The 14344-nt window shown below is 38.3% G+C and overlaps 1 protein-coding gene across 1 annotated transcript; it reads right to left on the minus strand.

Annotated features, from left to right (window-relative positions):
* Positions 1 to 1596: 1596 nt before the first annotated feature.
* Positions 1597 to 14312, minus strand: LOC117406618 (ubiquitin-like-conjugating enzyme ATG3). The gene is made up of 12 exons (XM_034010777.3): positions 14070 to 14312; positions 12591 to 12632; positions 12134 to 12183; positions 11740 to 11810; positions 8158 to 8265; positions 7802 to 7851; positions 7537 to 7621; positions 6472 to 6506; positions 5979 to 6134; positions 4148 to 4275; positions 3704 to 3772; positions 1597 to 2692 (listed from the first exon to the last, which is right to left on the minus strand). Exons 1-12 carry the CDS (start codon positions 14184 to 14186, stop codon positions 2611 to 2613), a joined length of 993 nt encoding a protein of 330 aa, XP_033866668.1. The 5' UTR covers positions 14187 to 14312; the 3' UTR covers positions 1597 to 2610.
* Between the last annotated feature and the right edge of the window lie 32 nt (positions 14313 to 14344).

The raw sequence follows: 14344 nt of genomic DNA on the forward strand, positions 1-14344 counted from the left end.
TTGTGAAGAATCAACAACAAGTGGGACACAATCATGAAGTGGAACGAAATTTATTGGATATTTCAAACTTTTTTAACAAATAAAAAACTGAAAAATTGGGCGTGCAAAATTATTCAGCCCCCTTAAGTTAATACTTTGTAGCGCCACCTTTTGCTGCGATTACAGCTGTAAGTCTCTTGGGGTATGTCTCTATCAGTTTTGCACATTGAGAGACTGAAATTTTTGCCCATTCCTCCTTGCAAAACAGCTCGAGCTCAGTGAGGTTGGATGGAGAGCATTTGTGAACAGCAGTTTTCAGTTCTTTCCACAGATTCTCGATTGGATTCAGGTCTGGACTTTGACTTGGCCATTCTAACACCTGGATATGTTTATTTGTGAACCATTCCATTGTAGATTTTGCTTTATGTTTTGGATCATTGTCTTGTTGGAAGACAAATCTCCATCCCAGTCTCAGGTCTTTTGCAGACTCCATCAGGTTTTCTTCCAGAATGGTCCTGTATTTGGCTCCATCCATCTTCCCATCAATTTTAACCATCTTCCCTGTCCCTGCTGAAGAAAAGCAGGCCCAAACCATGATGCTGCCACCACCATGTTTGACAGTGGGGATGGTGTGTTCAGGGTGATGAGCTGTGTTGCTTTTACGCCAAACATAACGTTTTGCATTGTTGCCAAAAAGTTCGATTTTGGTTTCATCTGACCAGAGCACCTTCTTCCACATGTTTGGTGTGTCTCCCAGGTGGCTTGTGGCAAACTGTAAACGACACTTTTTATGGATATCTTTAAGAAATGGCTTTCTTCTTGCCACTCTTCCATAAAGGCCAGATTTGTGCAGTATATGACTGATTGTTGTCCTATGGACAGAGTCTCCCACCTCAGCTGTAGATCTCTGCAGTTCATCCAGAGTGATCATGGGCCTCTTGGCTGCATCTCTGATCAGTCTTCTCCTTGTATGAGCTGAAAGTTTAGAGGGACGGCCAGGTCTTGGTAGATTTGCAGTGGTCTGATACTCCTTCCATTTCAATATTATCGCTTGCACAGTGCTCCTTGGGATGTTTAAAGCTTGGGAAATCTTTTTGTATCCAAATCCGGCTTTAAACTTCTCCACAACAGTATCTCGGACCTGCCTGGTGTGTTCCTTGTTCTTCATGATGCTCTCTGCGCTTTAAACGGACCTCTGAGACTATCACAGTGCAGGTGCATTTATACGGAGATTTGATTACACACAGGTGGATTCTATTTATCATCATTAGTCATTTAGGTCAACATTGGATCATTCAGAGATCCTCACTGAACTTCTGGAGAGAGTTTGCTGCACTGAAAGTAAAGGGGCTGAATAATTTTGCACACCCAATTTTTCAGTTTTTTATTTGTTAAAAAAGTTTGAAATATCCAATAAATTTCGTTCCACTTCATGATTGTGTCCCACTTGTTGTTGATTCTTCACAAAAAATTACAGTTTCATATCTTTATGTTTGAAGCCTGAAATGTGGCAAAAGGTCGCAAAGTTCAAGGGGGCCGAATACTTTCGCAAGGCACTGTATATGACAGTGGTAAATGCAGAGGACCGCCTAAAATGTGTACACCAGCTCCATCACACTTTTTTCATGATATTTTTTATTATATTTAATCAAAGGTCAATAGAACACAGCTGGGCAGAAAATCAGGGTAAACAGAGAAATTGCAGCACGCTGGAAGACTGGTGGATCAGGTGTTTTTCAATGTAATCCTGCAAGCGCGACTTCAGTGACCTGTGACTTTGGATCAAGAAGTGCTTTGTAGCTTGGGGGGGGGGGGGGGGGGGGGGGCTTGGCCTACAAAGACCTACTGCTCCTTGAACAGCTTTTCCCTTTTAAAGAGTTGAGTAGCATCCTCTTTGCATTTTGTGGTAAATCAAAACATCCCTTATTTGACAAAAGATACAGCTGCACCAGGAGCTTGATAATCTGTATGAAATGATGTGCCCTACAGACTGAACTGCAAATAAACTGGGGTTCTCCTGGGTAAATATTTCCAAATTCAAACAAACTATACAGTCCTGAAATGTTTACATAAGTGATACACATGTATGTGCTCATATGCTTTTGTTTACCTATAAATGACCTCATGATTACAGAAAAGAGGTTAAAAAAATGCTTACTTAGTAAATCTTTAAGAAGGCAGATTAAAAAACAAACAAACAAAAAAAGTATTGTTAGGAGTTAATTTTAGATTGTGGTTCCTTTTACAATTCTGACTAGATTTGAGTATTCCTAAAGTTCACTAAATGAAAATATTGTATTTGTGTATGTATACTGGTGTATGAGAGTAGGTACACAGAGAGGTAAGTGTACTCTACTTTGAAGCACCAAAGAAGGTGATCCCCAGAATGGCAATGTGTTATTATTGTTTCTGAAGACAGAGATAGTAATGTACAGCTGTGTAGAAACTGTAGTATTGCATCTGAAATCAAACACCATGCAGTGTTTCTCAAAGATTCCCAACAAAGCAGAGGATGTCTAATAGGAGTCAAATCCAGCCAGCTGCTGTGACCGTCAGGAGCACCAGCCATGAAAATTCCAACCATTTCAATGTCCGAGAGTTTTCCAGGGTTGTCTGTGGAGTCAGCCAGGTTTACATGGTGAAGTGTCTTGTGTAGTCATATTCTATAGTTGGAATGACAGCTTGCACAAATTTCAAGAAAATGAGAAGGTACCTGATAAGCTTGAGTTAAGAAAAAAATAAGCATTATTCCCAAAGGTTTCCATTGAAGACATTTAAAAATAAATAAATAAATAAATAAAAACATGGTAACTTCAGATTTAGAGATAGAGGATTAACGTTCATGGAATACAGTGTAACATGTGAGTAGGTTGTTTACAGCCAACCTCATGAGTGAAATAACCACAGAACATCAATGTATTCTGTTTATATAGCACGTACAATGTATGGACAGGAAAGTACTTTTAAAGCTAAATTAAACAGCTGAATTCTGAGAACTACTTTCCTAAGATCAAGCTCTGCGTTTCCTTGGCAACACAGCGTAATTTGGAACAGTTTGATTCATCGTGTCATTCTTCCGTTGGGTTTGAATGAATGCAAGACAAATATCAAAATAAGATTCAGGAAAAAAACTAAAATAAAATTAAAATTACTCAGCCATGAACATAAAGTTAAAAACAACACATTACATTTCATTGATATATAAAAGCAGTGCCACACCAGAATGAAAGATACAAGAAGATGCTGTCAGCCGACCGCTTTTTTTCACACTGCGGACTCACCATGCAGCCACCCAAGAGCTACAGCGTCGGAGGAAAACGCAGCTCTCGGGCAGCTTAGAGACAAGCCTGCAGGCACCCGACCAGACTACAGGTGTCGCTGGTGAGCGGTGAGCCAAGGACACCCTGGCCGACCTAACCCTCCCTCCCCCCGGGCGACGCTCGGCCAATTGTGCGCCGCCCCCTAGGAGCTCCCGTCCATGGTTGGCTGTGGAATAGCCTGGACTCGAACTCACGACGTCCAGACTATAGAGTGCATCCTGCACTCCACGTGGAGCGCCTTTACTGGATGCGCCACTCGGGAGCCCCAAGAATTATAGATTCTGTCTGTGCTTTGTTTTTCTATGGAAGAAAACAGCCAAAGAATCTAGCAGTAAGAAAGTTAAATTAACCTAAAGCTTGTTTCCATCCTGTGTTCTGGTTCAGTTAATCTAAAACGAGGATACATATGAACCCCAAGCTCTCCTCCTCCTTCTGCTACTGTCTCAATGATTTTTTTCATTACTTCTGCATGTCTGAAAAAAACAAAAAAAAAAAAAAAGATTACTTAAATGGCAAGTAGCTTCAAATGACATTTTATTTATTTATTCACCCTTCATATCTCTTTAAGTTTGTGGTGTTTACAATAATTTTTAGTATAAAAAGGAAAGAGAATGACACTGGCATTATCCGTGCCTGTAGAACCCTAGTTGCTGATTCCAAAGTTCTGATGTCACAAACTTAACAACAAAACTATTACAGTTAAAAAAAAAAAAAAAACTTATTTGAAATTGTTTAAAGGCAGACAGAGTTTAAAAACTGTTCTTCAAGCAGATTTACTGTGCTATTTTTATTTTTATTATGAATGCAGTACTGTAGCAGTAGGCAGTGTTTTTTCCTGCAGGAAGTACCTGCAGGGGTGTACTGAACACATGGCCGGTGGGGGGAGATGAGGGTGGTTCTCAATTGTCACTGTTTTCTTGACATGGTCCTGGCTAATGTCTTCATACATTTGATCCACTGTCAGCGGCTGTCGATCCTGAAAGAAGTAAAATACCCAACCCTTCGTTAGAGACAATGAAGAGCGCTTTCTACAAGTGCATGTGCATTATTGCATACAGAGCAGGTATGTGGAATCTGAGGAAACTGTAACATTCCTCTGGGCAGCTTTAACTGAACAAGGCATTCCGAGGGACCTTTCACGGATGATTGTTTCCGAACAAAAACAGGAGGGGAATTTGTTTTTCCAAGGGGAAAAAACATAGCTATTCCCTGGCCAAAGAAACGTTTGTCTACTTTTACCTTAAGATTCGCCTTTGAGTGTTAAAAGTTATGTAGGTGGAGACACTGCTGCTGTACCCTTGAGCAAGGTACTTTACCTAGTTTTCTCCAGTAAAAACCCAACTGTATAAATGGGTAATTGTATGTTAAAATAATGTGATAGCTTGTAACAATTGTAAGTCGCCCTGGATAAGGGCGTCTGCTAAGAAATAAATAATAATAATAATAATAATAAGAATAATAATGTATGACTAGTTTGCTTTTCTCACATACAGTCAGCACCACTTAATCAGGATTTCTGCTTAAATGGGACAGGACTCTGGGAGACGGTTCTTCCCAGTGCTCTATATGTAGTTTAATTGTGATGTCACTTAGTTTAATTGGGATACAGTATTTTCAAATGATGAATGGAGATCACTTTTCAGAGCATGACAGGTTTGCATAGCGCAGTGCAGTGAATAAGTGATTACGCTGTGACTTGCGTAAACCAGGTTGAACTCTTGAAGGAGCTGGTCTCCTTTGGTTTCTCAGGCTGCTGTGGCAAAGAAAGTTGACGTGTCAAAACATCGCCGGTGTCTCGCCTTGTGATAAGATGTGATTTCATTATTTTTCATTTAATTTAGAAATAAAAAAAACTGTGATTCATTTTGTTTAGGAATACAAAAAAAAACCATTCACAATGCAATGTGCTTATATTCGTTTCTTTTCATTTAGAAATAAAAAAACAGTAAACAATACTTCTCTCTTGTGCATGTTGCAAATTATGAATACAAGTGTGAGTTCCCAAGGCGTCTCGATAAAGCGGCCCTGACTACATAAACAGGTCTGTTAGTGGGTTCCCTTTTAAATCTAAATCTGAAATCTACATTCCAGTATTGTAAGAGCACTTTGGTTCACCTTTATATAGATGTAAACATATACATGTTTTGTGCATTACTAAGAAGTGTTATATAGATAGTTAATTTTATACATTTTTACAACTTAATACAATGATTGAAGATCAATAATTCCTTTGCATCCATGATAATTAAAAAAAACAAAAAAACAAACATAATATATATATCTCGACTCTGAACACACCAACCCTGTGTGCGTGAAAACACTGACTCTTTTATGCAGCTGTACCAAGACTCGATTGCTAATCATTCAACTGAATCTCGGCACAGTCTGCACGTGAACTACTTTGTGCACTCCATGTGCCCCCATACAAATACCCACTTTAATCTGCACGTGAAGTGATTGTGCAATCCCTGTGCCTAAATACAAATATACATTTTAAATCACTTGTGCTACATAACCCATGCTTCGTGCATCACTACACACATACATATAAACATCCCACATACAACATAAAACACAAAATACGCACAGGGGAAGAGCACCCCGCCACACACAGTTATTTTTCGTACACTATTATTCAGCACCTAATATTATTACTTTAAATCACACTAGAATAGTTACCTCATCATATCCAAAAAGCCAGAGTCGTGGAGTCTGGTAATACTTGTCATAGTTGATATAAAGGTCATAGGTTCGAGTCTGCAGAATGGCATCTTCCCCTCCAGCATCAGCTCTGGGTTTGCTAGCTTCTACCACTTTACTGGTGTCCAGCGTTGCCTATTGAGAAAACCATGAATGATCAGTCCTCAACAACAGTAATGTGTTGGTATTTTAATAACAGAAACCCTAAAGATACTTGTTTCAACAACAGTTTTTATAGCCCCTTACTGTTTTCATGTTCTTTATGTTTTACACTTTGTTTTTACTTTCATTTATGTGGTCCGTTTATCCTGCAGGTAAAGGGACACCACCTAACCCTTAGAATTGTTTTGTATGCTGTCTAAAGGAACCCACATGGCCTCTATTCACACAGAAAGTGAGTGAGGGTATTTATTGTGCTACTGACTCAAACAGTTTTTGCATTGATCAATACAGGCAACATCATTCCGCTTACCTCGTCTGTTTCCAACAGCCCACTTTCTTCATATTCTGCAAAAGAATAATATCATATTGTTGTCATGAAGATATTTATTAAATATCAATTCCATCACTCAATACAATCTAAACTTATAATTTACATTTTAAGGCAAATGATAGCCTTTAATAATGACCAGCTTACCTGTCTCAGTGATTGGTCAACATGGGCACTTACCATGCATGTTGGTCCTTAGCCACCAGGGGGCAGAAGTTACAGCAGTTGCACTGACTGGATGGATGTTCTGTGCATGATTACTTGGTACCATGGCCATAAACAATTGGTTATGAAAGGCAAGAAAGACTTGCTATGAACATGCAGCCATTAAAGCCTAGGATATGCATTTAAGTATAGATACCTGGTGGGCAAAAGTGACAAAGGAGGACCAAGAAACTGTTAAATAAGCTCCTGATATTGAGTCACAAACAAGCAAGGAACTGCTTGAAGCAATACGTGGAACTGAAAAAAGGAACAGACTCAAGCATATGATTTAATACAGAAGACAAATAACTGAACAAGAACAAAGCATCCCTGGGGCATAACAATGTGGCAGTGAAACTTTTAATTTTCACTGGACCACTTTGGCACTGGAAATTGTTGGAAAGAATCATAGAAAACAGTTGTGAAGACCTGTAAAGACACTTGTTAAAGTGTATGGTCTGTACTCTACACTGTGAGAGGTTAACCCAATGTGGCACTTTGTGTACGAAAATCATAGATTATAGCTGTGTACCAAATTAAGACAATGGACCTGGTTTTCCACTCTGGGCAAGTTACCCATGTAATACACTTACTATGGAAGGAGCAATTTTCCTGAAATTGTCCCAAAGGGGTAAATGTAAGCCAGTGACCGTGTCTGTACCAGATAAACTTTAAAAGTCACATGTCCTTGGTATGGTAGGCACATTAGGTCAATGTGGAGAATGTTTAAATATACTACATACTTTAGAGTAAGCCAACAAGCACTACATAAAAACAGAATAAATAATCCCATATATACACAAAGACACAAGCACTCAGTGCCTGTCTCGCACTCACACCCACCTTCCATGTCAGCAGCTTCTCCCTCTTCATCATCCTCATCCTCCTCTGCACATGCTACCGAGCGAGTGTTGAGATTCATATTGTCCTTTTAAAATAAACAACTTTACTAAATGAGACAGTCGACAAACAGGCATACTTTCAAACTGAAAACTGTACATTTGGTTTAATGAACCACAGATCCACACATTCAAGTTGTTACAGGAAAAGCATTTCACCCTACTTTCTCTCGATATTTAAGCATTTACAAATCTAGCTAGCCACTTACCTTACTGTCCAATGTGATCTCTTGAACTGCTTCTGTCACCCCTGTTACCCCTGGGGACGGGGTTTAAAAAGAAGGGAGAAAAAATAAGTTGTATAACTTTATTTAGCAGAAAAACACCTCATCAAGAAAATATAACAGCTGTAATCAGGTTAACCAGGTTTTTGCAAATCATTTTGATATTTACTTCTAAACTTAACTTAACCCTAACCATAACTTTTAAACAATACATAGTTTATAAATCAGTATACTTAGTCCTAAATCAATCAATCAATAATAATAATAATAATAATAATAATAATAATAATAATAATAATAATAATAATAAATCAGAGAAAATGAAAAGCTAAGCATCTCACCTGAATTGTGATATGTGTCCACCCAACCTCCGTCTCCATCATCTTCTTCTATGATGGCCTCTTGCTCATCCGAGTACTCCATCTGTTTACACCGTTTGTAGCATGGCACTGCAGGAGTGAGAGTGAGAGCGAGAGCGAGAGCGAGAGAGAGAGAGAGAGAGAGAGAGAGAGAGAGAGAGAGAGAGAGAGAGAGAGAGAGAGAGGAGAGAGAGAGAGAGAGAGAGAGAGAGAGAGAGAGAGCGAGAGCGAGAGCGAGAGAGAGTTTTTTTTAACAGCAGCACTGTCAGAGGCACCAGATATTATTGTGTGGCTTCATCTGTGACCTGGATTGTAATAATAAACCAGGATGTTATTTTAATTTGACTCACTATCGTATCTGAACCCTTTGCATTGGTGTGTAATATACAGTGACTGCTATCATTCAAAGCAAATATTCCAAGTAAAAAATCACCCAGAATCGATTTTGCACTTCATGAAGTCCAGTATGATCTTGTCAGTTTCACGCAAAATATGTTTTAAACTTTAATTTTCAGCTTATTAGTGACTGAACAACAAAGCAGAGAGCTTTTAATTTAAGTGTAAAGGAACGGATCATGGAAGGGTGCTTCACAACACTGCTGGTGAACTCTCGTGTATACTGCAAAATTAAACAAGTATACAGGGTATATACGAGAGCTTTCAAACAGTGTATTCGTCACTCACAATTAAAGTTTAAACATACTTTTAATATCCCCTTTGGTTACAATTTCTTATTAAAGGCTACATCAGCACTACGTGAAAGATAAAACATAAACTATCCCACCTCGCTGTTCCGAATGTATTTGGTCATTGCATAATAATCCGTAGGCGCCCAAACATCTGCATAATGCCACACTGCTATCTGCTATGTCCAAAATCACTGTTCGAGCAATTCTGCTCTGCCAAAAAACATGACTTCCGCATGTACCCTCACATGTACTCAAACATTCCTTTGCATGTTGTATTTTGATGTATTACTATGATTGTAGGAGATGACATTCTGCATAAAGTATTAATTGTGTAATTGATTATAAGTTTCTTTACTTCTTTGTTAAAGTTTTACTTCCATATTTTGATACAGCTTAAAGCACATGTAACTAGCTAAGCAAGACATTTGCAGTCTCTCCTATCTTGGCGTCTGGGCAGACAGCCAAAGTTAGCAGGTGTCTACTCAAGATGTGTGGAGGAGTGGAGACACTGTGAAAACAGAACACCACAAACAAAGGACTAGTTTGAAACAGTTTCTAACAGATTAGGTTAAGATAGTCTGTAAAATGCTTAAATGCGACACACTATAGAATGTTAAAGATTTGGGTGAGGTTTTTTTGATAAGAAATAATTTGTCAAATTTTTTTCCCTACAGTTTTTGGTGCCGAATACCCAGGATTCCTGAGAAACTTCCTGAAACAATGTTTCACAATGTGTGGTTGTAATGATTAATTTTCTTCATTTTTATGACCGGTTCCATTATCATCGTCTTGATCGGGTGAGTCAATCTTTGAATAATCACACATAATAATGAAAAAGGAAAGTGAACGTAATAAGATATAAGGGTCGCGTGTGCCCAGGGATAGAATTCCCAGCGGGGAATGCCAGACTAGGAAAAGAAAATCGAATAGTGGTTTTCTAAGTGTCAGGGACTTCCAGGAATTCATGAACAGAAATAAATATTAAAACTGAGTTAGAGGGAATAATAAAGACAAATGTGTAAATCCTGACACAAGTCTATATACGATTTATAAACTCATAGAGTTAAGTCGGAATTGAGACAGTCAGGTGAACTAAAATATAAATCAATCAATCAATCAATCAATCAATCAATCAATCAATCAAATCAATCTCAACAATAAGTCTGCTGAAGCAGATTGAGTTACGTAATTTAAATCCTGGTATGCAAGTCCTGCTGAGGCAGACTGTGTAAGTAGTTGCAGGGAAAAGAAAACCAAGACGAAGTTGTTCTCATTTCCAACTAATGAAAGGACCTACCCACAATTATAGCAGCACTGTGTTATTTCATTATACGTCCCCAAAGTCTTAGATATAGCTCCTGCTGATTCGGAATGTTTGCAGAATTAACATATATCAAATAAACTAGCAAATGAGATTCAGAAACGATGTATTTCCTTTCGGAATGAGGTCTTTGAGGATGATCCGGCCTAAAAAATAAATATTGCATTTTTTCATCCTTCGTATTTGGTTTTCATTTGCATTTCCTGATACAACACATGCACAATCGTCTACACACCGTTGAATGGGATAGTCGAACATTTGAATTTAAACTATTAATGACACAACTTCGATATGGCAGTGGAACAGTATGTTTTTGGCGTCAATGTATACGCACGTCATTAGAATTTTAGAATCATCCTATCCCCACAAGTTCAACTAAGTAAAACTAGAACTACTAAAAAAAAAAAAAAAAAATATGGAATTTGTATAAACACCCCCACTCCCCTCCCTCTGAAATGGATTGGGCTTGTTTTGAAAGGCAGTTCCGCTTTTTTTTTTTTCTCGTGAGACTTGGCAACACTGCTTGCCATTGTAACTGTGTCTGTTTGGGTGTATACAGAAATAACAAAAACATTCAAACAGACAAAGTTACAATGGCAAGTAAAAATCTACAAATGGAAAGAAAAACATACCGTTCCACTGCCACAAGTTACAGAGATTTACAGGCTGAATTGGGACCACAAACGTTATTATAATGGAACCTTATGCCATACAGTAAATTATGCATCATGTGCGCTTTCGTTGTTAAATATCGAAGTGGTGTCATTAACAGGTTAAATTTAAATTTTCCTCAGCAACATTAATCATAATAAATACATCAAAATACAACATGCGAAGGAAACATGTGCAGTGTGAAAGATGTCTACTACACAAAACGAAAGCAGGTAGAAGTTCCTTTCTTATGGAAAATCAGATGGACCATGTTTGTCACACAGACTAGTGTGTTTCCACAGGGAGGTAATATAGCCTGTACAACACTTAATTGGGCATGTGCCAGTACGTTTCAGAGTACATGTGACAGTACAGGCGGAAGTCATGTTTTTTGGCTCAGAAGAGATGCTCGAGAACAGTGATTTTGGACATAGCAATGTGGCATTATGCAGATGTTTGAGCGCATATGGATTATTATACAATGACCAAATACATTCAGAACAGCAAGGTGGGATAGTTTACGTTTTATCTTTCATGTAGTGCTGATGTACCCTTTAAACTTTTTAGAAATTTGAAAACAGTTTGTGTGAACTCTACGAAGTTTGAGAAGTTGCCCTGGCAAAGCAGTCGGTTAGCACGAGCCCTGGAGGAGCAGCAGCAGCACAAGTGAAACTGCTGATCAAAAGACCTGTGTTGCTTTCCCCATGCAAGTGTTGATGGAAAGAAGCAATGCCATGGCAAAGTCACACTCACTTGTATTAGTTCATTACTCACTGAAACATGCATGCTAAATTAGGCCTGCATGGGAAAAATGAAAAAGAAGAAGCTTGTTGCAGAAAGCTATATTACTGTCTGAAAGAACACAAGTTACAGAGCAATCCTCTTACTACAGGTGATTCTTACCATTGCGGGTCAACAAGAATTGCTTGTCCTTTGGTAAATACGGCTTTACCTTTGCCTCTTCCCCAGAGGCCCTAAAATAAAAATACATCACAAATGAATTAACTACTGAACGATTTCTGGGAATGATACCCAATGTAAACCTTCATGTGTGCATGGAACAAAGATGTAATAGTGATGAGACTTTTAAGTCTCTTCCTCTCCTATCCTGATGGCTATCATTCTGTTTCTTTAAAAAACTATATTTTGCTCAGTTTGTTCAATTCCAGGTGACAGGATGTCTAGTCACGGCCTGCAACACTCTCTCATGAATGAACTTACAATTATTCAGATTTCAAAACGATTTAATTCCCCTTTCTTTGTTTCTCTTCCCTTTTCCTTGCATTTAAAGACTCACCATTGCCAAGTCGGACAGTGATGGACCAGATGATCTCCGGCAGCCACAAACTGAAAGAAAGGAAATTATGAAATACGCTTAACTCTCATGAGACAAGGCATTTAGTATACCTACCATAAGTCTACAGGTTCAGGGGTTTCAGATAAAATTCAATGGGATATTGAAATCACCTGTATGACATATATATTGTCCATATACACCAAGGTTTCCCAACCCATTTATATAGCTTATTTTACCCTTATCAGTATTTTCAGCCATAATACAACAGAATTCAATATATAACCAGCTTTTAATTGTCACTGAAAATCATTCGATCCTGCCTAGCACAATAGCTGAGAGAAATTGTAAGGATTCCTTAAATGTTGTCAATTATGACTGTTCAAGATCTTTCCAGAGGTGAAGATTAAAAAGTAGTAGACACGGTCTCTTGTTATCATTGTAGCTGCCACTGACTTACCTCTTCTGGGGTGATCACTCCAGTTTCTTTGAATTTTGATTCCTAAGGGAAAAAAATGATAAAATTGACAGGAGAATAATTTGTGATTTAAAAAAAAAAAAGTCAAGATATCAGGCGGACACAAACAAAACAAACTACAATTTTAAATCAGGTCAAATCATGAGCGAAACTGCTCTGCAAGTCCCCATTTTTGATGCAGAGAAAATGTTGTTTTAAGCCAATAATCCTTGCTCAGACTAGGTTCTGTAAGTACCACGCTGTCTGCTCTGAAACCTGATCCTTGGCAAATATGTCTATTGTTTGCATTAAGTGACTAACCGCAAGACATTTAGGTGTAATTTTCTTTCACTGTAAAAAAAATCATTTTAAAAGCTTGCAGTGGGCTATGATAGGGTAATGCAGGTTGGAACCTGATTGTAAATGTAACTAATTCTGCAGCATCACATGTGCTTGGAAGACACCTGCCAGCGCTGGTGTGACCCCAATGCTTTGAAAGTTTCCACAATACCTCCCATTTTAAACAGAGCATGCTTGAATTTGTACAAAGCACTTAAACATTTACATGGTAAGTAAGGGTGTTCCAGATACAAACATATACCCAGTACCCTCCACTTGATGTGCACACAGTTTCAAAACATACCCATTCCCTAACACATTGGATTCTCTGAATTGAAATGAAAATAAAAAGCACACTATATTTATATTTAGTGCACTGGTATTATATTAAAGCATGAACACTATTGACACTGTAAAGTTGAAACCTTTATTAACGGTCACCTCAATCTCCCTTTATCTACCGTTAATTAAACTTCCCCTTGGGTGACAAGTTAATCTAGACTTCTCTGTAAACTTAATTTAGCAGCAGTATTTTAATAATACAGGTTTGTTTGTTGGACAAAAAGTAACGCTTATGTAGCACATTATTTTCTGTTCGAGTAAATCTCAAACTGGTAATGGAAATAACTTCATAGATAAAAATGTGCCCCATATTATCGCTGTAATAAATCCTGTCAGTCTGTACTACAGTAACTTAGCCATCGATTTTATGTTAGCGAGTTATTTCTAGGGGGGGAAAAAACGTTGTTTTTTTAATGATTAGTGAATACAATAACAAGTAGTTCATTTTTTATTATTGTGCTGACAACTTTAACTATTACGTTGTTATAATAATAGCATGATTTCGTCATCAGTGAAACACAGTATCGTATCAGGACTCAAAATGATGATCTAGGGATTTACAACAAATAAAGCCCTACTCAAGTTAAATGTATTTCGATCGACTGCTGAGAATGCTACCGTCACGGTGTAGCAAAACATTTAACACAATAATGCAAAAAAAATACGTTTTATGAATCACGCAAAAACGAAAGAGAAACGTGCTTCAGATTGTGTAAAGCTGACACTGTCAGTGACCGTGTCAGTAGCAGCCCGTTTTGCACCACATCCTTCTTTGCCTGCACTCCGACTACAGTGAATTACCTTCAGTACTGGCGTCAGGAACTCAGCCACTCCCAGCGCTGTCCCTTTGACCGAATTGATGACGTTTTGCATGTTAATTTCTTCTCGGTGCCTTTTCCAGCGAACACTCGCGCACATACACGACGAGCTCAAATTTCTGTATAATATATTACTTTCTTACAAACTAAAGCTGTTTACTGCTTAGAGTACCACTAGATCACATGACCCCATCACCTGATATGCACTTCCTCAATTTAGAGCAGGCGCACCAGAAACTACAAAAACCTTCCCGCTCC

This window comes from Acipenser ruthenus, chromosome 8 (genome assembly GCF_902713425.1).
Source record: "Acipenser ruthenus chromosome 8, fAciRut3.2 maternal haplotype, whole genome shotgun sequence".
Taxonomy (NCBI): Eukaryota; Metazoa; Chordata; class Actinopteri; order Acipenseriformes; family Acipenseridae; genus Acipenser; species Acipenser ruthenus.